A 24,009-nucleotide genomic window follows, 5' to 3' on the forward strand; every position below is an offset into this window, starting at 1 on the left:
ATCATTTTGCGTTGGTTGGGCCATGAGTGGCCGGCGTGTGACTCCGTTTCTCAGAAGGTAGATGTATACTCGTCTCAGTTGATTCGAGTGGGTGAGGTTCTGGAGAGGTTATCTGCGTTCCTTTTAAGTGACTGGGATCAGTTCAGCCAAGGGGGTGATCCGCGTGTGTTCCAAGGTAAAGGGGTTTCGCTTTGCAGGTATCATAACTGGATGGGCTCCCCTTCACCAGCAAGAGAGGGCTCCGATCCCACAGGCTATTTGCGTGTTTATTTGCCGGCCAACCAGTTGCGTATGGTTGCCAAATTCCGTCTTTGTTGTTGGCCTTTGGAGGTCAACAAAGGACACCATAGGCCGAGAGAGTGCCGTACGTGTCAGGTCTGTACGTCGGGTAAGGTTGAGGATGAATACCATGTGCTCATGGAGTGTGAGGCGTATACTGAGTTGCGTAATAGGTTTCTGATTAACGTTGAAGATACTGATATGCGCAAGGTATTTCTTAATACCAATCCGAGGAAAATCGCTACTTTCCTTACTGAGGTTTTTGATGAGCGTCAACAGCGTGCTCTGGAGCCTCACGGCTCGTGAGGGCACCCGCCGCGTCGGCGGCGGAAATACTGTAACCACAATACAATACAATACTGCCGGCATTGCTGTCACGACTAGTCCGTTGGGCGGGTGCCTTCAGCCTCAGCGAGGTAGACTTCCGTACGACCACCTTGGCGTTTGACTTCCAGGTAAGGGCCTGCCGTACGACATTTGAGCTGTAATGCTTTGCCGTATATGAAAGAACCGAAATATCTTTTTACATCGCTAGAAGGGGTCATTGCTCCGGGGCTGTGAGTAATTTTACTTTCTGTGCATTTGTTCGAAAACATTAAGCACTAACATTCCACAGTCTGTTTGACGTTCCCTTCAGTCCATTCGCTTCTACATTGAAACCCACATCCCCCCGTCGGCCCCCCTGGACTACCCGTCTATCTTGGGTATCTGCTCCATCCGCCAATGGTTCGTCTTACTCCCCACACACATACAAGTCCCATCACCACATTCCCTGCATCCCCACATCTTCCCACCAACCATCACTCTTCTCTCAACCCCAACCCCACTCCTTCCCCTCACAACCCCAGGCGGTTGCCGTATTCCTGGCCTCTCTTCTGGCGGGTAAACCAGATAACGGAGTTCGTTGCCCAACCGGGCCAGGTGCTGACGGTGATCGGCACCGGAGTGCCGCAGACGGCGTCTTTTTTCATCGCCTACATCCTGTTTAATGTGCGTGCGGCTGAGTATGTATGTTTGTATCTACGTGCGTATGTATGAACGACGTGCAGGTCATAAAATGGGCTGAAAAAGGAAAGCAGGATTAAGTTTTGCACATAACTTTCATCGTGTTGTCTGACCCGGGTGCGAACGGTTGTCAAGGCGGTTAGGGCAGGTAGTGTGTTGTTAGGCCAGTTAGGATCGTTAGGGCAGTTAGGGTTGTTAGAGCAGTTAGGGTTGTCAAGGCAGTTAGGGTTGTTAGAGCAGTCAGAGTTGTTAGGGCAGTTAGGGCAGCACTACTTTTTCTGTGTGGCTGCGTGTATATATGTGGCTGCACGTGCCTGCCTGCCTGTCTGTGTCGTGACTTTGCATGCGAGATGCAAGCAAGCATGCATGTATGTACGTACGTATAATGTCTGTGTGTACGTCTGTCCGCTCATCTGTGTACGTCTACCGATATTTTTCTCCCCATTTTGTTTTGTTTTAGTTTTTTCCGCCTCCCTTCCCCTGGTCCACCTGAACAGGCGTGCTCGTACACACACACACATACAGATCTCCCTCCCACCTCGCCACTCACGCTCCCCCTATTAACTACTCCTAACCTCCAACGGTCCCAACGACCAACCGACAGCCTGGCCGTTGCGCCTTTGGGATTTCTGCGGCCGTTCGCTCTGTTGACTTTGGCGCTCCGAAACCGTTTGGTAACAACTCCGAGGGCCCGACGGTTACGGTGGTTGGTAGTTGGTTGGTCGGTTGGGGGGTTTGATGTTGGGTGTTGGCTTAGATGGGCAGATTGGAAAGCAATCGTGTCGTCTACCTTTCTAATATTGAACATGTTGTGGAGCGGAGAGGGGTGATACTGATGTTTGGGAGTAGGGTTTTGTTTGGGGCTGTTTGGACTGTTGGATTTGAGGGACTGACCAGCGGAGGGCTGTTTTTCCTTTCCGCATTTTATCTTCCCATTACGTCCACCATGGTGCATATCACAACATAAAAAGGCCCATATACAGCGCCCGGGGCTTGCAAAGGCCTGATGGTGTGGTGAAGGCAACAATCTGCCACCCGTACGCGTCGTAAGACTGGGTGGGCGGGCGACGACAAGGTTCGCGGGATAGCGACCCACGGGTCTGCCTAACAACCTCTTACCCATACAGCCTGCAGCAGTAACGGCAGCACACGATATACAGTCAGCAGCAGCAGCACAGGATCAGTTCGGAAGGTCAACAAGGGCTGTATTTAAACATAGCGGCCAGCAGTTGCGCAATTCACAAAAGCGTTGAAGAAATCGCTGGAGCATCTGGTCCCTGATGTGGCTGGATCTGATAGCATCAGGCCTTGAACTATATACAATAGCAGCAAGCAGTATATAATTTTGCCCGGTGGTTCAGGGCTCGTGATCTTGATAAGAATGGTAACACTCGCACCCTGATAAACGACGGCGATGATGAGTCAGTATGATCAAATCAGCGGCCCCGGGGGTTCCCGGACGGGGCGTGCCCATCAGCGAGTGGTGCCGCACTGAGAGGATGTTGCAAAAACCCTGGATGTGCCGGCGAGGGGGGTGGGGGGTTGAGGGGGATGAGGGTGAAGGGGGGTTGGAGGGGAATGTGGAAAAAATCTCTGGATTCTGCCATTTTCAGAATTCTGTCAATTGTAGTCACCATTTTTGTTTGAAGGGTGGTGCATCAACGCTAGGATGAAATGTATCTTGTTACAGCTGACTTCGTTGACCATTGCGATTCGGAATTAGATTTCCAAATGACGGAAAATGATAAATGATTAGGAGTACATGCGAATGATGGTGATCACAGGCCTTCATTGTGAAGGAGATGGCGGAGGTCTTCCCGCCTTGTCGGCTGGTGGTGTTCCATGTCGTACGGGACGAGCGCAGCCTGGCGGGCTTCGTACAGCAGCACAGTACGACAAAACGGTCTCTGGAGGATTTGATTGATTTTTACGCAGCACGCCTCGCAGCGGTACGGCGTGTGCGCAGGCGTCAGGTTGGTTAAGTCGGTTGGGCGGGTATTTGGACGGGTGGGTTGGTTAGTTGGAGGTCATCCTGTATGATGTGTGGGACAGGGGGGCACCCGTGGCCGCTACCCGGCGAAACCCTGCCTTACCCTCGTTTAACGTACCCAATATGGTCAGCTCCTATTTCGGGGCACCCTCATCTAGTCACCCTAGCCAACGTTTCAGTGGATCGCTCAAGTTCTGCTGTCGCGTCATACGACTGTAGCATCGAACAAAACACGTGCGTACGGCAGATTACACCCACCACAGGCATCAAACGGAATCTGCCGCAAGTCAACTTTATCCCTCTTGGAAATCTACCAACAGAACGATCATGAATACTAGTCAGGTCTCAGTACGGGATAACTCAGGACATTGGTAATGTTCCATCACTAGAGTTTAGCCTGCGATCAAAATAAGCTCTGGAGCTTACCGGGTTCGAACCGGTGACCTCACGCATGCAAAGCGCGCGCTCTACCACTGAGCTAAAATCCCTGCTTAAATTTGCAAACAACACATTGTATAAATTTCCTAATCTAAGTACATCCTGCTGTTATTTGACATCTCATGTTGTAACTCCGGGATTTATCATTAGGGTAACCTGGGGTTTGGGGAACTTCCTAAGAAACTCTCTTCCCATTTCCAACTCCTTCCTCACCCCCCCCACACACACGCGAGGGGGGACAGGTGCTGGTACTAGGACCTCTGCTCGGCCAATGGGGAGTTTACCTGTACGGTGTACGACCCGTACGTGTGGACGAGCTGCTGCACCTGCGCACACGTCTAGAGGTTCTGTACGAGCAGTTACGGGCTGGGCTGGCAAAGGTGGACGAGCTGCCGTATGTTCCAACGGCCTTCCTGACCTTCGGGTACTTCGGCTTTTTCAGTTGTACATGCCTCCTGCATGTGTGTATTTTCGCGTTTTCGCGAACGGCAAAAAAACGTGACTCCCTATACAGAATAATTTAAGAATAATTTCTCCCTCCTACAATTTCCCCTAAGTTCCATCCGGCAGATGATTCCCCTAGTTTCCGTGTACGGCAGGGGAAAGGAAATTGGGGCACAGCAGCAGATATAATATAACAGTGGTGACGTTGCAAACCGCTAACTGCCATCAACCCATGTCGTGCGTGTACGACGTTGTCGTACATTGGATACTATTTGCCGTACTTGTGGCTGGCTGTCGTACATGTTTCTTTTTGTGCACTCGTAGCCGGCGCTGGGATGCCGCTGTGGTGTTTACTGCACTTCACGACCGAGACGAGGCCTTATGGTGGCCAACACCCGCCCCCCACCCAGGAGAGCTGCTGTGGGGCAACCTGAGATTGCGGCTGTGGCAGATCAGTTGGCGTACTGCAGTCGCGCGTACGGCATTCATGGCTCTGCTGTTGTCGTACACGGTGCCTCTGTCAGCATTGCAGGGGCTGATGCAGGTAAGGATGGCATGTCGGGTGTATGTATATACCTATATACCTATATACCGCAGCCGCAGTCGTATAGGCGATTCGTGTCCGCCTTGACCTCCGCCGTCGGACTGACAGCTTGATGCCGATTATTGTTAAAGTATTGCTGCATTACCTCCAGGTGAAACTGATGGCACCGACCACCAGCATCGCAGGACGCGTAAAGCAGGTCCATTATGAAAACGCTTTGCTGCAGAATGTCCACGATGGGCCCTACGTCCGCAACCGTAGCCTGAATGACCTTCAGAGCGGAGTGTGCCGAGTAGACTTTGGACCCGATGTCGCGAATCCACGCCGCCATGAACTTAAACGCCTTCGGGCACGAAGCCTCGTGATTCTGTTCCAGGTCTGTATACCTCCTCGACAGAGCCTCCTCCCTGCCCGCGCTAATGTTCGTGAAAACCGCATTGAAGTTCTGGTCCTGAACCAGCTGCTCTACGACTTGCGCGGGCACGCCTTGAGCTGCAGCAGGAGGCTGAATAACTACATTATTCGGGTTATTCTGGTTATTATTGTTCGGAATGTTTCCTGGCAGAACTTGGTCAGCCATTGCGCTAATCAACACAAAGTGTAGTAGAGAAATTAAGGGCTTACAATGACAGTATCGTGACCTTAGGTAAATGCTAGACACCAGGCGGGCGCGGTGTGTGTGTACACCGCGTCTGTTGTGCTCGTGCACGTGCACGCCGCTGAATGCAAGCCGCGGGGAATGACGAGACTGCGTGTTTCCCACGGGAGCCAAGAATGTTGGGTGTCAGTGGCCACGGTCTGGTGTCCATTGGTTGGGCTGCACCTAAGTTAAAACGACAGTTTCCCCTGCAAGAAGCATTGAGCATACCATCGGTTCACTTTTGCACCATGCATGCTTCCGTGTACTTCCCGCCAAGTCCACTGCGTCCGAATGGGTAACCACCAGATATATGTTGGGTTGGATTGCGACTGTGAATGGTAAACCTGGGGTGCATGGTGCGCACTAACAGTGTACTTTATGTAGTCTTCAGATCTGTGTACTATTTGGGCTGTACGTCTGATAGCACGGCCAAAACGGCTTTTCGTTAAGGCACGTCCTCTGGCCGTACATTTGCAACGGCTGTCGCGCGCTACTGGCTGCCTTCAGAAGGGTGTCCAGGTCCACGTCTGGAACTGCGCTCTGCATAAGAGGCAAACCGTTTTCCCGCGGTGGCAAATTTGAATATTCCTTTCGTGAAATCCCTTCTGACCTCTAGAAGCAAAGCTCTTCACACTCTCCGCCGCCTTTCCTTCGGCGCACCCAAAGGGCCAGGACGAACCTCCGTGCTTCAGGGACAGCTACCGCCCCCCGGATTCAGCCCTCTCACCGGCCCCCCTCCCACTCTGCAACCACCTTCCATTCCCATTCCTGCTCTCGCGCTCTACCACTCACAAACGAGCATCCGGTGGGTGGGGCTCACAATTAATATGAAGTTCGCTGGCTGACGATGGAACTGATAAGTTCAGAGGAATAGCCTTTTCAGACACCCCAAGGGATTCGTAAATGGTGTGCGTGTCAGGCGGTGACCAAGGGGTCTCAATGACAATTGGAAAGCCCTCTTTGAGCAGCCAGATGGCACAAGAGAAAGATAAAACGCTGACTCTGACTTGCCTGAACATCGGCGGCAAAAGGTGAGAACAACCTCACCCGACCGCCCATGCTTCCCAGTCAACCTGTGCTAAAATGCCATTACAAAACATTCGACAGATAAGTTGCCAGCCCTAACAAAAAGCAAAACCTCCAAAAGAATCCTGTGGGCGCTGTTGTGCACCCGCAAGGGCATCAGAGCCGTAATGGCACATATGCATGCTCCCCTCCTCCTGTAGCATCACGACGCAATCCTGCTCTTCTCCACATTCGATCTCCTCAAGCTTAACACAAATGGCACCCAATGCAGTACAGAACCCATTGATCCTTAAGCCACTCCGTCCCATGGAACACCCCGGCCGACACGGCGCATTTTTGTGACCCCGCTACCCCCATCCTGCACGAACACCTAGCAACGCTCCAAGGAGGTATTTATTATCGGGGAGGGACGCTCCGGCGCTCCGTCAGACACCTTACATTAAGATGGCACACGCGCACATAATGGAACCTCTACCTAAGCTACCCTCTACCCCTGCATCCCCCTGCTTTGATGTTACCATGCCCTTGTAGCCGTTTTGCCGCGCAACAAGAAGAAAACGACAAAACTGCCTCCGGAGACCGAGCTGCTCTAAAGTGGTGCAACTACTCCTACCGCTGTGGCCAACTTATGTTGGTATCATCCATCCATCCATTCACGACCTAAATATGTGCTGCACTACTGTTGGTACCTGTGTCATCACCCTGCTCCTACCAGCGCCCTCGGTCAGTGGTCAACAAAAATCGGTGCTCACCATTTCACCATTCTCACCTCTTCCTTTGCAACTGCCATTTGCACCCACGCCTTTCCCCCTGCACACACACACGGCCCTTTCCTTCTTTTGGACATTTTCCAACCCACCTTTAAAAAAGACTCATCCAAACTTAGACTTCCACACTTTTAACGTCTTCTCTGAACATTCCACCCATTCATCCGTCGCCAACCTCTCAATACCCAACACAGGCCCCTTCTCCCTCCCCCCAGCACACCCGTGCACGGACAGCTTGGCACACCAACTACGCTGACACGTAAACCCCTGCCCGCCGCCTGCCGTCCTGTCCCAGCCCCGTATTAATGCTGTGAATGTGAGGCACTGTTGCCGGGGCTGCAAACCGGCAATCCTAAGGACAGGTTCCGCACCCAACTGCGGGACTCCCTACACACATCGCGGCAGCGCAGCAGCCACACCGCCTGGTCTGTCTTGGCTTCGGCAGAGCGGCATCAAGGTGCTGCCAAGCTGCAACGCTGTGGCTCGACAAGGCGTGCGCTGTTCGAGCTGAGCTGCTCCAATCTTTAGGTGACCTGGAAGACCTTCTTGAGCTTGATGACCAGGCGCCAGTCGTCCTTCGTCATCTCGTCCGCGAAGTACTCTTTAAGCGCGTCAATGGACTCGCGGCTAATGACCGACACCTGCGAGCAAGGAGTGAAGGATTCCGGGTTGCCAAAGGGCGTTGATTGGCGGCAGTGGGATCGGATCGTCTTCACCCACAGACCCACAGAGCAAGAGGCCTAACCCAACCCCAGAGCGGGATTGTCAACCCGCAGGCCGCAGCCAGGGTGAAACCAGCAGCCTCTTTGCCGACCTTGACTGGCGCCAAACAGGAGAGGCCTGCAGCTGCTGCGTGTCAAACGCCCTGACGGACTGCAATACTGCGAGGCCGCCTAGGCAGTCCCTTTTTCGCCTTTCGACCCTTTTGTGAAACCAGGACACCAACAGACAAGCTGCCACTGGCGCCCCTAGCGTCAGGGCCGGACTCGAACACCGGGAAACCCAAACCCATGGGAGAAACGCCCCCAGCTCCCAGGCTTCAAGGGCTCGTCAATTTCTGTCAGATGCTGTCTGTTATAAGAGGTTTCCTTGCTGGTCCGGCAAAAGCACTGCGCATGTCCGCCAAGTGCACGAACCAGGGCTCTCTTACCAGCTGGTGAGTGTGGTCAAAGTGCCGCCCGAATAGGCGCGACTTCTCCTCCGTCGTCTGACCCTCGATCTTCATGGCGACGCTCTCGCCCGCCCGGGCCTTCTCAACCGCCTGCATGCATGCCGTCCGTCCGTCACGCACGGGCCCGAGGGAAGAGAGGGCAGAGGAAGGGAAGACATTTTAAGTCAGGCCGGATCAGGCATGACCAGACACGACATAGACATAACCGGATGGTTCACGACCACAGAGTAGCGGTTGAAAGACACAAGAGTCGAAAAAGATGAGAGCCACACGCCACACGCATGCACCTTCCGAAGAGATAATGAACAGTTTAGCAGTGAGTAGTGGGGAGTCTAGGAGTCAAATGGCCCCAGCAATCCCCGATGTCCTTTGTATATGCGCAGAGCCGCTTACGCCATTGCAGTACCCTAAGTGCCATAGCGAAATAACAACCCAAGACAGCGTCCCGCGCAAGCAAATCCCCCGTGATGTTCGTTCAGCTCGTGGCCGCTGCGGTGATAAGCGAGAAGTTCGGGGCTTTTGTTCATCACACGTGATACCAAGAGGTGTAAATGCAAACGAACCCTTCTTTCCCACAGTCCCTTGCCTTATAAGCAGGGGAGTACTCTACACGCGCACCCACATACAAACAGACGCAAACACACCTTGTGGTTGATCTCCATGCCCGCAATCCGGCCCAGCTCGACCAGCCCCGCCTCAGTCTGCGCAGCCACCGGTGTGCCTATCTTGGCAATACCCTCGGCTATATCTACGCCCACCACGATGGGGTCCTTCTTGTTGAAGACGCAAGTGGGCAAGATGCGAAGCACCACGGGAAAGACGGCCTGCGGGTGACGTATGGGGATGGCGCATGGGACGACGCTATGAGTGTGGGTTAGTGAAGGGAGGGCCGACCAGACAAGACCCAGACAAAGCTAGAACATCAGCGACCCAGGAGCGGGTTCAGAAAGGAGTGTCGACTGTAATGCGAGGGGAGAACCCTAAGTTACGCGTGGTAAGGGGACGTGTCGGAGGGATGTAAAGCATCGTGCGGATGATTAAAAATGCCGGAACAAGCAGTTGTGGATCAACGTCACGCGTAACAAACCACGAACAGGGGACAGGAAGTCACCAGGCGATTTGTATACATATACAAGTGCATCAATGCGAGGAAGACAGTTGCAGGAGAAAATAGCCGGGCGCGACTTGGCCTACGGCTTCATAGCCTGCCAACCCACCCACCCATCCCCCGTTCGCACACCTTGAACCTTGCGGCCTCCTGCTCGGCGCTCTTGACCTGCTTTACGTAGGCCGTGAACTGGTCAAACAAGTGGTAGATGATGTCGGCGGTAAAGACCTTGACGTTGTAGTCCTCCGCCAAGTCGCGTGCCTAAAAAAACAAAGCCGTGATTGGCCCGGGAGGGCTTGGTGAGGTGCTGGGGACCAGAAGAGTTGCGCATGTCCACATGTGTTCAGAGGAAGTATCGAAATGAAACACTGCAACACTGAACATAGAGCAGGACTGAAGCCCGTGCCTCTGACACAGCCAGACGCCCCGACGCCCTACAGTCCTCATAGGGCCCTCATACTCCCAGCCTCTTTCCCCGCTAACCCCCAACCCCACCTCCTTGGACACTGGCACATCGAAGGCCAGGATGACTGCGTACTTGGGGCACTTCTTTTCGTTCATGACATTGGCGCGCAAGACATCGCGCTTGTGCACGGGGCCAATGTTGATGCCTGAAACTGGGATGTTGACCTCGGGACTGGACAGGAAGGCCAACAACGCCTCCAGGGAGCCCAGCGTGGAGGCCTAAAAGCGGGAGAACATCCAACGGGTTCGTTGAATTATGGTTGTTGGTGGCGGTTAGGAAGCCAAGGTGTTAACTGTAAGAAGTTGGACGTTGTGCGGGAGCCAAGCACCCGTTAAATAACCCGTACTGCAGGTATGATACATACCTGCACGCACACGCCCTCTCCGCCCTTGTCGACCTTGGAGAAGATGTCCGCCATATCCTCCATCACCGCGTCCTTGAGCTCCTCCTCGTCGTCCTGCAATAGTTGAGTTTCGTAACATCACACGCACAACAACGGACGGATAGAGGAGAGGCGGCGAGCACAACGCAATCATCACCACTATCGCCACCACTAGCAAGGTCATCAATCAACTAACCTGTGATCCCCTTTTCAGTCTGCCGTTCCGCCTTTGCGATTGCTACATCACATTAAGCGTTTACGGCTATCTAGCACGGCATGCACAGCACATTATTACTCCCCACGCCTACACGCACAAGCCGGGCCGTACCAGCAACGCTTTACCGTAAGCACAGCACGGAGGGAGGCAAAATGATAACCCAGACAAGACATCACAAGAAATATCTTTCCCGGGTGCGTCAGGGTGCGCCAGGCCCGGCAGCACACTCACGTCGGGGCTCACGACGAACAGGCTGGTTCCCGCCACTGCCGACTCCAGCCCAGGGGCCACAATCTTGACTCCCATGGCCGCTCGAATCTCCTTGTGTTCCATCAGCGCGCCCTTGACACGGAGCTCACGCAGCACCTGAACTCGGGAGGAGCAAACACAACAGGGCCGCCACCAAAAAACAGAAAATTGGAATAAACTGAGACGACGTGACACTGGAAAAGGGGTTGCAGAGACAAGAGCCAAGCCACCCAACCAGGGGGCCTCCCGCTTACAGCGCAACACCCCCACCGCTCATCAGCGCATTTCCAAGGCCCCCGGGTCCAGAGATGCGCTGTCGGACCGGTGGCCTAGTTCCTGCCGACTTCCTGCACTCCACCCACCCCACCTGCGGCGTCTTGAGCGCCTTGATCCTGGTGACGATGGGACCTCCTAGACCGCACACCACGATCTTGTCGCCTTCCCGCAACACACCGTTGACTAGCACCACATCCACGGTGGTACCCAGACCCTCCATGGTCTTCACTTCGAGCACTACGGGACAGGAGGAACAGGAGGAAAGCAACGACGCCAACGGCCAAGTAGGCGACGTTAGGGTATACTAGCTGCCCAACTCCTGGCGACCAATAAATGTTCCGGCCAGAGTTAAAGAACAGAGAACAGAAGAGACACTGTTTGAATCCACTGTTTGGATCCTGCAAAAGTACGCGAGATCCACAGCCATATGCAAGCTGCATGTACGGGTGGCATGCACCTTTTTAGACCATGCAGGAAAGGATGTCCTAAGCACTGTGAAGAACATCGCGCCCAACCCTACCCATCCACCCATCTTGTGCTATACTATTCGCCGGGACCCAGCAACTCTCGAACAGCCAATCTCACCCGTGCACTGTGTATCCGCAACGAACATGAGGCGGTCCGTCATCATGGTTTGCGTCAGCTTGACAATCAGCTGCAGCAGGTCGGGGATCCCCTCGCCGGTGATGGCACTGGTAGGGACCACGTTGACGAACTTGCGCGGGTCGGAGTTCTTCCAGTACAGCGACACGTTCAATCCTTGCTCGTTGAGCTGCGGGCGGCATGGGAGGGCATGGGCAGCAGAGCAAAAAGATGGAAATGGCGGAACTTTGATTGTAATGTCCGGAAAACCAACCGAACGCGCCCGTAGTAGTTTTACGGCCACTCTAGCTGCGCGACATCCTGCCCTATCATCACTTTGAATTACGCAACCGCTGGGACTTCAAAGGGCACGCAACCCTAATGCAGGAACGGAAATAGGACGTGGGCGACCCGCCCAACAAATGCACCTTGATCTGCCCCACGCTCGCTCGTATGTGCATGGCAATCGTAAGTTCCCAAGGAATACACACTTACACAGACATAGGCGTACGTACCTGTAAGAAGACCTGGCTGCAGCGCTGCTCAAACTCGGACATCACAAACTCCTTCTGGCGCTTGAACGAGTCACGGATGGGCGAGTCAGGCACGCTCTTCCAGCCGTACAAACGGTCCACCTGCAGAGGGAAACGTCGTCGAAGCGAGTATGGAAATAAATGACGGTCGTCAAGGCGGGAGGAGGAACTCATTCCGTGAGAATTACTGTGCTGCAACAAAAAAAGAAGTTTTGGTAGGCCCCCGGTAGATTTTCCCAACACGAACCCAGGTGGAGGGCAATGCTATAGGGCCGTGGCAATCTCATGCAGGACGATGTAACATTACAAGCAATGCAAACTAACCAGCGCCTGTGGAAGCTTCTCCGCAGGATGCAGAGGTGGATGCATTGATGGGTAGTAGGTTCCTCGATACAGGGACCACACCACACCGCAAAGAGGAGATAGGACGCACGCACGATCATTCCGCGGCACAAGTGCGCTGCACGCGCCGGGGTAATCACGCTTCGCTTCACTGTACATCCCGGTTGCTTCTGCAGTTGTGCCTGCATCTGCTTGCCTTGTTTAGCGCAATGACGAAGGGCGTCTTGCGCATCTTGAGCAGGTTGATGGACTCGATGGTCTGCTGCTCCAGGCCATGCACCAGATCCACGATGAGCACAGCCATGTCACAAAGGCCACTGCGAAACAGGGGCAGGGGGCCACCGCCTTGGGAGGTTAACCAAAGTAATAATGCAATTCGTTAGGCGGATAAGCCAGATGGAAGGGCTTTCGGTCAAGGAGACATCTTGCACTGCAAACTCTTCCAAGGTGGCACACCAACCGGTCGCAACCCCAAGCCCTATTCTACCTCATCACCCTCACCACCCCATCACGCACCTGCCGCGCTGCCGCAGGTTGGTGAAGGACTCGTGACCGGGCGTGTCAATGACCAGCAGACCAGGCAGCTTCATGTCGAAGGCACGACCACCCCGCAGTGTCTCCGTGCGGCGCTCCACAGCCTCAGCAGGCACGAACGTGGCACCAATCTGCTGCGTGATACCGCCTGCTTCGCCATCCTGCGGCCCACGATGAATGGGGCAATGAAAAGGTTAAAACAAAGGAGCCGCTCGAGTCACATGTGGCGACAGAAAGCAGCAGCAGAAACCGCAGGGGAAAACCTGGGCAGTACGGCCAGCAAGTGTCAGCGAGGGCGAGGGACGGAGGGGAGGATAAGGAGGAGGGTGGAGAAGAGCCAAGTGACGATACATGCAAGATCTGCGTGTTGTGTCGAGGTGAGCTGGCACGGGTGTTGCAACGCACCTGCACATTTGTCCGGCGAATGTTATCTAGGATCTTAGTCTTGCCCACGTCGACGTGACCCAAGATGCAGCAAATGGGCGAGCGCAGCTGCTCCTTGTTGGCGTTCTTACGGGCCTCAGCGGCACGCGCCAGTCGGCGTTCCTGTTAGGTGCATTAAGAAAATCGCATGTTAGTGAAAAGCCGCAACACCGCACGACCGATTAATGATGAAATGAGTGCCAGATGCATGAGAAAGGATGAAAGGTGCAGCGGCTGTGGTTGTAAGTCAAGCGAAAAGGAAAGGTGACAGGACCAGGACCATACAGAGGACACAAGTAGCAGTTAATCAGAGGCGGAAAAAACGCAAGTCGAGAGGGAGGAAAGTGGAGAGTGTTCCAGGGAGAAGAAGAGAGGAAAACACCACCACGCCCTTGCGGCTGAGAGGGTACATTCTGGCGGAAAGAAGTTGCAAGCGATGCGTAGGACGCGAATTTCATACATGCAAGGACATCGAAACGCAACAATCCGCCAACAGTAATTTCCCCGTGTTTACATGTGCGCACAAACAGTGAACAGCGCACTCATATGCACGCACCCGCGCTTCATCAATGCGTTGCTGTCGCGCCTCCTCGCTGTCTTCGCTGTAGTCGTCACTGTCATCCTCATCGTCATCATCACTCTCATCGCTGCTCTCCTCTTCGCTGCTTTCCTCCTCACTGCTCTCCTCCTCGCTTCCTGATTCCTCGCTGCCCGACTCAGACCCGGACTCCTCGTCCTCCTCGGACTCCTCTTCGGAGGCGCTGTGCAATAACAAAAGCAGGGTCAGCCACGAGATCAGCAGCGGCAGCGACAGCAGCATGAGGATGTCACTAATTCGGCTGCAACTGCATAAGGACATTTCCACCGGCATCCTTAAAACTAAGGAGCTGGAATTTCGGGACTCAACCACACCAGGCCCCTCCTGCGCCCCTACCTTCTTACAGGGCTTGCAGCTCTAGGCTCTAACAGCGTCTGCAGTATTCTTCCCATCCCCCTCGATACGGATGTGTAGACTGCACCATATCCATCCCTATTGCTCACCTCTCGTCCTCGTCCACGTCCTTCGGCTTCGCCGCAGCTTTCGGTGCCTCCTTCACCGGCTTGACCGCTGCTTTGCCGTTGGCGGTCGCCTTGGCGGCAGCCGCGGCCTTCGCCGCCTCCGCCTCCGCTTTTGCCTTAGCTTCGGCTTCTGCCTTGGCTTTTGCCTCAGCTTCCGCCTTCGCCTTCGCCTCGGCTTTGGCCTTCGCCTCCGCCTCTGCGGCCGCGCGCGCCTCCGCCTCTTCCTGCTCCTTGGTCTTCTTGGAAGCCAACAGAGCGTCCGGATCAATCTTGTCCCAGTCATCAACCTGCGCCAGGGCGAGCCCCAAAGGGTAATCCTAGAGGTGATCTCCTCCATTGTGGTGCATGTGAAGGACCCATTCCAAGGGACAAGTGAAGAAGGGCCAAGACCATGACAGCCAACGTCTACAAGCTCGGTAGTTAAGGTCTGGACAAAGCCACACCAGGACAAGCTGCGACTGCTGTTTGCCCTATCCCATCTCACTCGGACTCACCGCATCCCAATCATCCACCAGCGCCTCCGGCTCCGGCTCCGGCGCGGCCGCCGCTGCAGGACCCGCTGCGGCCGCCGGCTCTTCCGCCACGGCCGCCACGGTGGCCTCCGCCAACACCGCGGCCTCGGCTGGCGCTGCCGCGGCTGCCGCCTCCTTTGGCGACGCTGCTGCCTCCGCCTCTGCCGGCGCCTCGGGTGAGCCCTCACGGTCGCCTTCCTGCCCAGGAGCTTTCTTGCCAAGTTTCTTCTTACTGCTGTAGACGACCTTTTTCTTCTTCTCTGCCTCGGCGGGCTGGCTCAGGTCGATTCCTGGGGTCGGGGATGGAACATCCAAAATCGACAGAAGAGGGATTAGGGACAGCAGTCGCGGGGGTCAGTCCCAGACTGTAATAACCCACAAACATTGCAATCTCACCCCTAGAGGCGCGGCAGAGCGTCCAAATCCCAGGCATTGCCACCATCAGGCCTGCTTCCTGCCATCCGGGTATCCTCACTGGCCCTGTCTAACCTAAACCTCTTGCCACCAAACCCACGCACCTTTCTCAGCCGCCTTGGCTAGAAGCTGCGCGGCCATTGCGGCGCGCCGCTCAGCCTCCTCCTTCGCCTTGCCCGTCAGCAGCTTGCCCTCACGTTTAAGCTGCTCGCGCTTGAGCTGCGGGGACATGCGGCACTCGTCGTGATGGGAGCCGGAGATGCAAAGCTCGAGACGGCCCAGGTTCGGCAGGTAACTGGGTCTAGGGTATTCAGACTTTGCCTTTACGACGACAAACGTCTCAGAAACGTGTGTCCTGTCCCTGAACCGTCAAGTGAGTTTGAAAGAAAATACAGATCTACGCTAACAACCCCTGTCACCGCCTCGCCGTGCGTGCGCGCTCACCCGCTGCGCCTCCTTCTTCCGTTGCTTCTCCTCCTCCTTGCGCCGCTCCTCCTCCTCCAGTCGCCGTAGCTCCTCCTCCTCACGAGCGCGCCGCTCGGCCTCCAGCCTTCAGGGGGGCGAGGAGGGTGGGGAAGCTGGGGATTTAGAGGAATCAGGTGAACCCGAAAAGAATCTATATAGAAACGCGGAAGATGGCAAGCTAGGGGCCTGGAGTTGTGGAACAGGAGGGTAAGGACGGTGCAGTTGCATAACCAAGCCATCAATTCAATGGTTTGTGCGTTGCAGGACAAGCTAAAGCCGAAGGGGACGGATCCTACAGAGAGTGTTGAGGTGCTACTGTGAGGTAACAAAATACATTTAGATGTTTCCCTCCCTTCCGGCCCGCACCTGGCCGCCTCCTCTTCCGCCTTCTTGCGCGCCTCTAGCTGCTCACGCAGCTTCTTGGCGATGGCGCTCTCCTTGACGGGCTTGCCCTTCTTTCCCTTGCCGCCCGTCGCCGCCTCCTCCTCCGCTGCTACCTCCGCGGGCGCAGCGGCACCCTCGGCCGCCGGGGCGCCGCCTGTCGGCGACAAGGGATAGGCTTTTATACATCGCCCCTACCCGAAAAGTATGTAATGTTCGACCAAATGTCAATATCACCACCCAGCTCACCTTCTGTTGCCGCGGCCTTTTTCTCCTTCTCCTTTTGTTTCTTTTTTAGTTTCTTTTTTTGCGCCGCCGTCAGCTCCTTGCCGCCCTCGCCACCTTCCTCGCCGCCGGCCTCGTCAGCACCCTCTTCACCTTCGCCGCCTTCCCCATCAGCCGCCACCGGCTCAGCGACCGCTGGTGCAGGAGCGGTAACTTCTACTGGCTTGGCTTGCTGTTGCTTGGGCCCGTCAATCATAGCCAGAAGCGCATCAATGTCTTCATCCTCCTTCTCAGCTTTGCCACCCTTGCCCTTCTTTTTCTTGTCGTTCTTCTTGCCTGTCGGATGCCAGATCGCACAATTTAGCTCTTGCTTGAGCACAATCAAACACAATAGGAAACCAGATTCCTGGTGTGCCTTCGGAAGGACGGCCATCGCTGACACACGCTCGGACGTAATGGCGGCGTCAACTGAGCCGCTGGCACCATGGCCTTCACACTACTAGGTCCGTACTGCAATTCATGCAAATTAACTCCAGCCTGCCCCCGTCCAAGTTGACCCGCGTCGCACCCTTTGGCTACAATACAACTCGCCTGCCAAGTTTCGGCCAGCTGCTTAAACACATCCGACCCCCTCCCTCACCTGCAGCGGGCTCTTTAGGCTTATCCAGCTCCGCCAGCAGCGCCTCCACTTCCTCCTCCTCCTTGTTCTTGGCTGCGGCCTTGCCACCCTTGCCAGCAGCCGCCGGTGAGGGTTTCTCAGGAACCGCAGGCGCAGGGGTGGAGGAGGCTGCGGTGCGCATGCAATCACAGGGAAGAAAAGCGCGTCTTTAGATAACAACAGGAGGGAAACGGGCAAGGAGCGGCAAAGCATCACGTTCACTGCGCTTAGCGGCTGCGGACAAGGCGGCTGCGCTGCTGTTGCGCGTGCTGTTTGCAAACAAGCAAACGGCAAGCAGAGCATCCTCGTGGCTATCCCGGGGTTATCCTTTTGCTAAGGTCTAGTACGCGTGGAAGATTCATCAAGTGGGTCCCGCGCCAAGAAACCTAAAGAGTATGGTGAATAATTCGTCCATGCGGCATTACGACACCAATCGTAAGTGTCATGCTTACATCGCAGCACGGCTCACGCCCTGCTCACCCAACTCTGCTCGGGCGATACTGCATACTGCTTTACTCGGTACCATCCGCACCTCTTCCAACGCACACACCTTCCGCGTCAGCTTCAAGCGCCGCAAATAGATCGCTCATGTCCTTCTTTTTCTTCTTCTCCTTCTTCTGCTTGGGCGCGTCCCCGTCATCCTGGGCAGCTGCAGCGGGACCCTCGGCTGCCGGCGCTGACGATGCTGCGTACATGGTCCGGCGTCCAGGGCATCATGGGATGCGAGAGAAGAGGCATGAGCGATATATTCATAGTGCAGGCACGATGAAGAGTGATTGCAACGCATTATGCGAAGCAGAGGACACAATTAAGAAGAAACCACCCTCCCTCCGCCTCTAGACAGTCTGCCAACCAATGGCGCTTTCAGCATAAAGCCGACACCGAATACGGCTGCGTCTGCTCCCGCTTTCCGCTGTCCACGTTGCCTCTCTTAGCTTGAATCCACAAAACCTACATGCTGGTTCCAGACCCGATGTGTTTAACACGGCTTTCGGTTCCCCTGCCGTTCAATTCCTGAGTCCGGTCTGGAGAATCCACTGCGTTCAGCAGTTTAATGTCCGGGGTTTAATTCCTGGGTAGACCCCCGACATTGGTCGGAAGCGTGAGACTATACTAGCTGCTGAGGTATGGAATTGAGGTCACAGTTGATGGACCTAAATTTACACGCTGAATTGGTGGCGATTGCTAAACCCTCTGTCTCTACGGATGTCCGCGTGACTGGATGAGGAGGGTTACCAGCAGGCAAAATCAACCGCCTTGGACTTTCAGTTCCTATGGCGTTGTACATTGTGGTTATGGTGTCTTGTGCTGAATTATGTTCAATCCTAGACCAGAATTCAAATGTATGCAAATGGCCTAGAAGCCAACCACTTTGTAACCCACACAATTTATAGGCCACTTACTCGCGGCATCTCCTTCTAGGGCGGCAAGTAAGCTGTCAATATCCTTGCCAGTCTTTTTGCTCTTCTTGCCGTCCTTCTTCTTAGGAGCTGCTGCGTCGCCGTCGTCCTCGGCCACCGCTGTAGACGTGGACGCTGCGCACGGGAAATTTAAGATAGGAATTTTATCCAAACGACACAACAGCAATTCAGGTGACAAGGCGACAAAGCGAGCGTGTCTTCATTTCGAAGGCGGGTTCAAGGGCGATGCAAGATTACCTGCACCGGCCCGAAAGCCGCAGGCCGCAGATTGCCGACCGAACCAATGAGATGTCACACAAGGCAACCCCCAGCGGGGCTCAGGCCAAACGACCCCAAACGAAGCTCGCATGCTGGGGCTTGCGACATCCCCTAGAAAAAGCTAAAACGATGCCGAAGCAACAGCAAGTGACGTTTCTGCCCCATGACCACTTTTCGTTGCTCTTAGCGACATCGCAAAACAGTCAGCAGGGCATTGGCTGATTGCCCAAGTGCCACATGCTTTCCACATGCGTACCCGCGGCATCCTCCTCCAGAGCAGCGAACAGGCTGCTCATGTCCTTTCCGCCCTTCTTGCTCTTGCTGGCCTTGGGCTTGGGAGCCGGCTCCTCCTCCTCTTCTTCCTCCGGCTCTTTTGCTCCACCTGTGCATAGCATGCGAAGCTGTAAGGAGGTCCGTGACAATCCGGGAAGAATTCCACAAGTGCCAAGACGCGCTAACTACTTGAAGCCACACGCACCACTTCAACGCGTAAACCTGAGAAAGGATGCCTCGATCCCGAGCAGTCACATTTCCAGTTACAATCTAGTTTCCCCCACGCCCTCCCTTAAGGGATTTACCATTTTCCCCCTCACCGAAACCGCACACACAGGCGCACCTTCAATACGACTGTTTTTTTTATTGAGCTTATGATCTGATTATACAATTCCGCCTCTGCTGTCGTTAAGACGTTTATTGCATGATGGCAAAAGATAATACTTGTAGAGAACAAAATAATTTACGAAGCAATTGAGCTGGGTTCTGATCCTGGGCTTCAAAAAACACTAACTGAAAAAACAAAACAGACCACCCGATGTGGTGCCCCTTCACGCAACGCTAAACTCACCCGCGGCATCCTCCTCCAGGGCAGCGAAGAGGCTGCTCATGTCCTTTCCGCCCTTCTTGCCCTTGCTGGCCTTGGGCTTGGGAGCCGGCTCCTCCGCCTCTTCTTCCTCCGCTTTAGAGCCCCCTGTGATCGGGTTGCACGGCCAGCATCTGTGTCACCACTTTACATTGTTTACATTTCCCCCATCGCCATGACAGTACGACCCCGCTACAGTACGCTGAACTGCCACACAAACGACAGTCAAGATTCACCCATCCAGCCCCCGCTCAGCGCCAAGTAGAGCTTTCTAAGTCTACCAAATGTGGAAGTGTCGCGTGGACGCTGCGGTATGAAACTGAGCTGCTGAGTCGTGGGAGCATGCGGGGCCCAATGGGCTGCTCTGTCAACAGCAGAGCGATACATCATACCGCACATGCAAGACTGCGCACGCAATAGCGAAATGGACGCGTCCGGACGGCAGTCAACCCATACACGTTTCGCCTTCATATCATGTTTGCAGGCGCTAGGTGTCATTATAAATCTTTTGGATCAAAGGTAACAAACATTACAGCTATTTTACTTGTGCTGTAATACAGCGTTACTTCAACACAGCCCATGCTGGAGGAGCCAAACGGAGGAGGAGGAGTAAACGGAGTCCGCCCGTGCATATGCCTCGAGCGACACGGCCATGCACCAACCGGCGCTCCATCCCCAGCACATTTGAACATGTCCCCAAAACTGACACCCACCGCCCTCAGCATCCTCCTCCAATGTCGCGAACAGGCTGCTCATGTCCTTGCCGCCTCTCTTCGCCTTTTTGTCCTTGCCAGACTTGGGCTTTGGGACCGGTTCCACCTCCTCTTCCTCCACTGCCTCTTTTGCATCGGAGCAGAGAAAACAGAGAAAACAAAAGTGGGTAAAGGGTCACAAGCCCCAGTCCCCAAGGTAGGCTAGTCGAGGGAAATTGGTTGAGGGTAGCGTGTATCGGCTCGTCTTCGCATGCATTTGAAGCCGCATCTAGCCTCAGCATGTCATGGGGCCATCCCTCGGAAATCCCAGCATTTGGGCATCATTACGCACGCTTCCTTACAAGCTGAGTTCGGGCTTTCATGGCAGAAGCCTCCAACGATGAAGCGAGCCCTCCCATACACAACCCTTGCCTCACCTGCGGCATCCTCCTCCAGAGCAGCGAACAGGCTGCTCATGTCCTTTCCGCCCTTCTTGCCCTTCTTGCCACCTTTGGCATCCTTCTTAGGCTTGGCAGCCACCGCCGCCGCGGCCTCTTCCTCCTCTTCAGCCTCCTCCCCATCCACCGCTGAGGAGAGCAGCTTGGATTTGAGGCCCTGCATTACCACGGCAGAAGGGTCAACATACCCTTGTACTAAACACCCTACCGTGCTGGAAAGGCCATGGAGGAGGTCAAGTGTCTCTTATGTCTCCCAGGCGTCCTGGCGCGGGATGATGCGTTCTCAAATCCAGCAGCAGCATGGATGCACCGGCAGAGGCGGCCCACATATATTTGTCTTCACAGGCAAACCTCTTCTGGCATGATCTGGAATGGAGGCCGACAAGCCGCACGAAACTCGGATGCCATGTGGGTCACCTCGGCAATGCAGGCAGATGGACACCAAACACCCTAGCGATGTCTAACATCAAGTTGGGTTTAAGAAAACGAAAAGACGAGCACCACAAGGGCCGTCGCTCCAATCCTTCCATATAAGTACATGGGCATTCGCCTCCTGGGTCTAAGGGTATGTGTGTACGCGCGTGTGTGTCCCTAGGTGTTCGCCCCTGCTAATCTCCTGCAGAGCCCTGCAGACTCCCAGCACACACAACATTAGAGCTTGGATCTGTACAAGAGAAACAGATCCAAGTGCCATCCGGAGCAACCATCCGCGCCGTAGACGCAAAGCGCCTCAAGGAATCCCATGGCAAACCTGTACCCCGTGGACTATCTGGCGCCTGGAGGTTTTGGTTAGGGTAAAAGGATATGCATAACCCATGACTCGCAGCAAGCATCTGCAAGCTGTCCCTCCATAGCCAACAGGGCCGCGGCCCCAAATGCCGCAAGGATTACGGCCCAGCACCCTTCTCCATCAATTGTAGGCTCGGACTTGCGTGCCGCATGGCACCTCCCGTATGAGCCCACATGCTGAACAAGGCATTTCCAATCCATACCTGGCATCCATGTTCTTCTTCTGCCCTGCGCATCTGGCATCACGCGCCACCCTAGACTGACCGTCCCAATCCCGTGTCCTCAACAGTTTTCCCGTCATAACCCGCATCCCTACCAACCCAAAACCTCCCTCACGGCTCCCGTACCTCGGGCTCTGGCTTACTTTTTACTCCTTGCGCCCCTCAATCCACTAGCCCCCCACGGTAAAATGACCCAAATCACATTTCACAAAGCCGCGCACCTTGGGGGCCTCCTTGGGGCATGGCTCGCCCACTACTGCGTTGTCCGGCAACACCACTAGGATGTTATCCGGCTCCGGGATCCACCCAATGTCGTACGCGGAACACAGCATGCCAAAGCTCTCCACTCCCTTCAGCTGCTTGCGCTCCATCTTAAGACCGCTGCCCGGTGTGGTCGAGCCCACAGGCTGCAGGGCAAGCGAAGGGTTTGCGGGGCAGACAGGGCGGTCAGGGGCGGCGTAAAGCCTGACTCATAGAAGGGCCTGCTTTCTCAGGGAATACTTGAGGATGAGGCGCCTTGGCGTGGTGTTCAAATGCAATCTTATAGTCAAGCTGCTCAAGATTCTGATATGAGGCCACGTAAGCCAGCCTGCCCACGCCAACAGTAGGCCTGTCTGCCCGTGGACGGCTGAGGATGGGGGTTATGTTTGCGCCCCTTCTGTTCACAGGGGCTACACGCCGACGTAAAATGCGCCACCCCAAGCTCCATGCAACGCTAGCTTCGGCTTGAGCTCCAGCTTGTACCAACTGCTTGGATACATTACATTACCGATGTCCAAGTGTGAAAGAGATAGCCTTTCTGAGCGAGCACCCACGAGCACGTCTCGCATGTCCAGAGGTCCACGAAATACCTCAGGGCTTACCGCAAAGACAACCTTCATGCCCTCTTCTACGTTGGCGGCATTCGTCACCACCACCGACATGTCCTTGCCCCAGTCCACATCGACCACTTTTAGCCGGTCGGCCTTTGGGTGAGACTGTACGCTGAGCACCTCCGCAATGACAAGGCTGGGGCTTGCACCGCCGCTGGCCTGTAGGCAATGACCAGGGATTTGGCATGCTTAGCCAAGAATTGCAATGGCACAGGCATACCGACCCTAATGTTGAGTTGTGACGTATTTCAGTCCAAACAGTCCCATGGTTCGATAGTTCAGGCATCGGCAGCCCTAACCTTTATGTTCTGCTCGCACGTGCGGCTATTGTTGTGGCTCAAAATTTTTCATTTTGGCTGAAGCACACGCTACACCGAAGTGCTTCCCTACTGCGGATGAATACGTTGCAACATCCGAACGTACCCTGTGTGGCAGACATCGTTGCTAACCCCCAAGCAAAGCTTAAATCATAACATTAGGATAGCGAGAAAATTGGTTTAGATGTCTGCTGCAATATCCGCCCCGACCCGCCGCCCGCGCAATTCAACTGAGAGCTTGCGGGAAAGCAGTACGTATTTACCTTCTTACTAGATGGCTTGCTTGGCTCTTCCACATCCTCCTCGTCGTCCTCACCAAGGGCGGCAAATCCTCCTTTCTTGGCCGCCTTCCTGCCAGGGGAAGCTTTCTTCGGCACTTCCTCGTCCTCCTCATCCTCGGCCTCGCCCAGTAGCGCAAAAGCTGAAGCAGCTGTCTTTATAGGCTTTCCTTTGCCAGGTCCAGTTTTCGGCTTGGCTCGAAGGCCTGGCTCCTCATCATCGTCAGCCAGGGCATTGCTGGCCTTCTTCAGCGGGTCAACATCTCCGTCGTCATCATCATCAAAGGCGGTTTTGCCCTTTTTGCCCTTTTGCTGCTTTTTAGCTTTGGGCTTTGCGGGTTGGGCCTTGGCTTCCGCATTTGCCGCCGCCGGGCCAGTGCTTTCCTCATCATCTATATCAGGGAGGTCAAGGAGGTTTGATTTCTTCTTTCCCATTTGTCGCGTCTAATGGGCCTAGTTGGAGCAGGACCGAAAGGTTGATATTTGTTCCTCGAACTGTCCCAAAACAAATTGTATTACGTCTATATTAAAACTTAACGATCAGGTGCTACAAGTGCACCTTGCTTGGCTCAAGGCCAAAAAGGAAAAACCTTGGGGGTGCGCCACATCATGTACCTCGCCTGCATGGGAAAATACGGGAGAGCGACAGATGACGTCCAAGACTGAACGCCCCGCATCCCCAGTCCTACGCTTTACACGTTATTCACAAGCGTT

At 54.8% G+C, this 24,009-nt stretch overlaps 2 protein-coding genes across 2 annotated transcripts in view; one reads left to right on the top strand and one right to left on the bottom strand.

The window, feature by feature from the left end:
• The window catches only part of VOLCADRAFT_95705 (uncharacterized protein), a gene marked incomplete at both ends in the record, with an annotated part of 18,900 nt that extends 13,596 nt beyond the window's left edge, over positions 1–5,304 (top strand). The window contains 7 exons of the mRNA XM_002954789.1: positions 686–734; positions 917–1,005; positions 1,128–1,269; positions 3,069–3,257; positions 3,955–4,136; positions 4,481–4,700; positions 5,098–5,304. Coding sequence (XP_002954835.1) covers positions 686–734; positions 917–1,005; positions 1,128–1,269; positions 3,069–3,257; positions 3,955–4,136; positions 4,481–4,700; positions 5,098–5,304 — 1,078 coding nt within the window. The remainder of the gene's footprint in view (positions 1–685; positions 735–916; positions 1,006–1,127; positions 1,270–3,068; positions 3,258–3,954; positions 4,137–4,480; positions 4,701–5,097) is intronic.
• On the bottom strand, positions 4,741–23,533 carry eif5B (eukaryotic translation initiation factor 5B; the record flags this gene model as incomplete). The annotated part of the gene is made up of 31 exons (XM_002954841.1): positions 23,281–23,533; positions 22,692–22,859; positions 22,050–22,235; positions 20,798–20,975; positions 20,382–20,507; positions 19,654–19,776; positions 19,066–19,191; positions 18,534–18,665; positions 17,681–17,815; positions 17,113–17,259; positions 16,497–16,940; positions 16,233–16,404; positions 15,846–15,951; positions 15,506–15,620; positions 14,970–15,277; positions 14,458–14,762; positions 13,973–14,177; positions 13,399–13,539; positions 12,976–13,154; positions 12,617–12,776; positions 12,100–12,219; positions 11,588–11,774; positions 11,094–11,239; positions 10,709–10,843; positions 10,243–10,335; positions 9,908–10,096; positions 9,545–9,673; positions 8,949–9,128; positions 8,284–8,394; positions 7,667–7,774; positions 4,741–5,448 (listed from the first exon to the last, which is right to left on the bottom strand). The coding sequence occupies exons 2-31, from the start codon at positions 22,749–22,751 to the stop codon at positions 4,741–4,743; spliced, it is 5,454 nt and encodes a 1,817-aa protein (XP_002954887.1). The 5' UTR covers positions 22,752–22,859; positions 23,281–23,533.
• Between the last annotated feature and the right edge of the window lie 476 nt (positions 23,534–24,009).

This window comes from Volvox carteri (assembly GCF_000143455.1).
Source record: "Volvox carteri f. nagariensis unplaced genomic scaffold VOLCAscaffold_46, whole genome shotgun sequence".
In the NCBI taxonomy this organism is placed as follows: Eukaryota; Viridiplantae; Chlorophyta; class Chlorophyceae; order Chlamydomonadales; family Volvocaceae; genus Volvox; species Volvox carteri.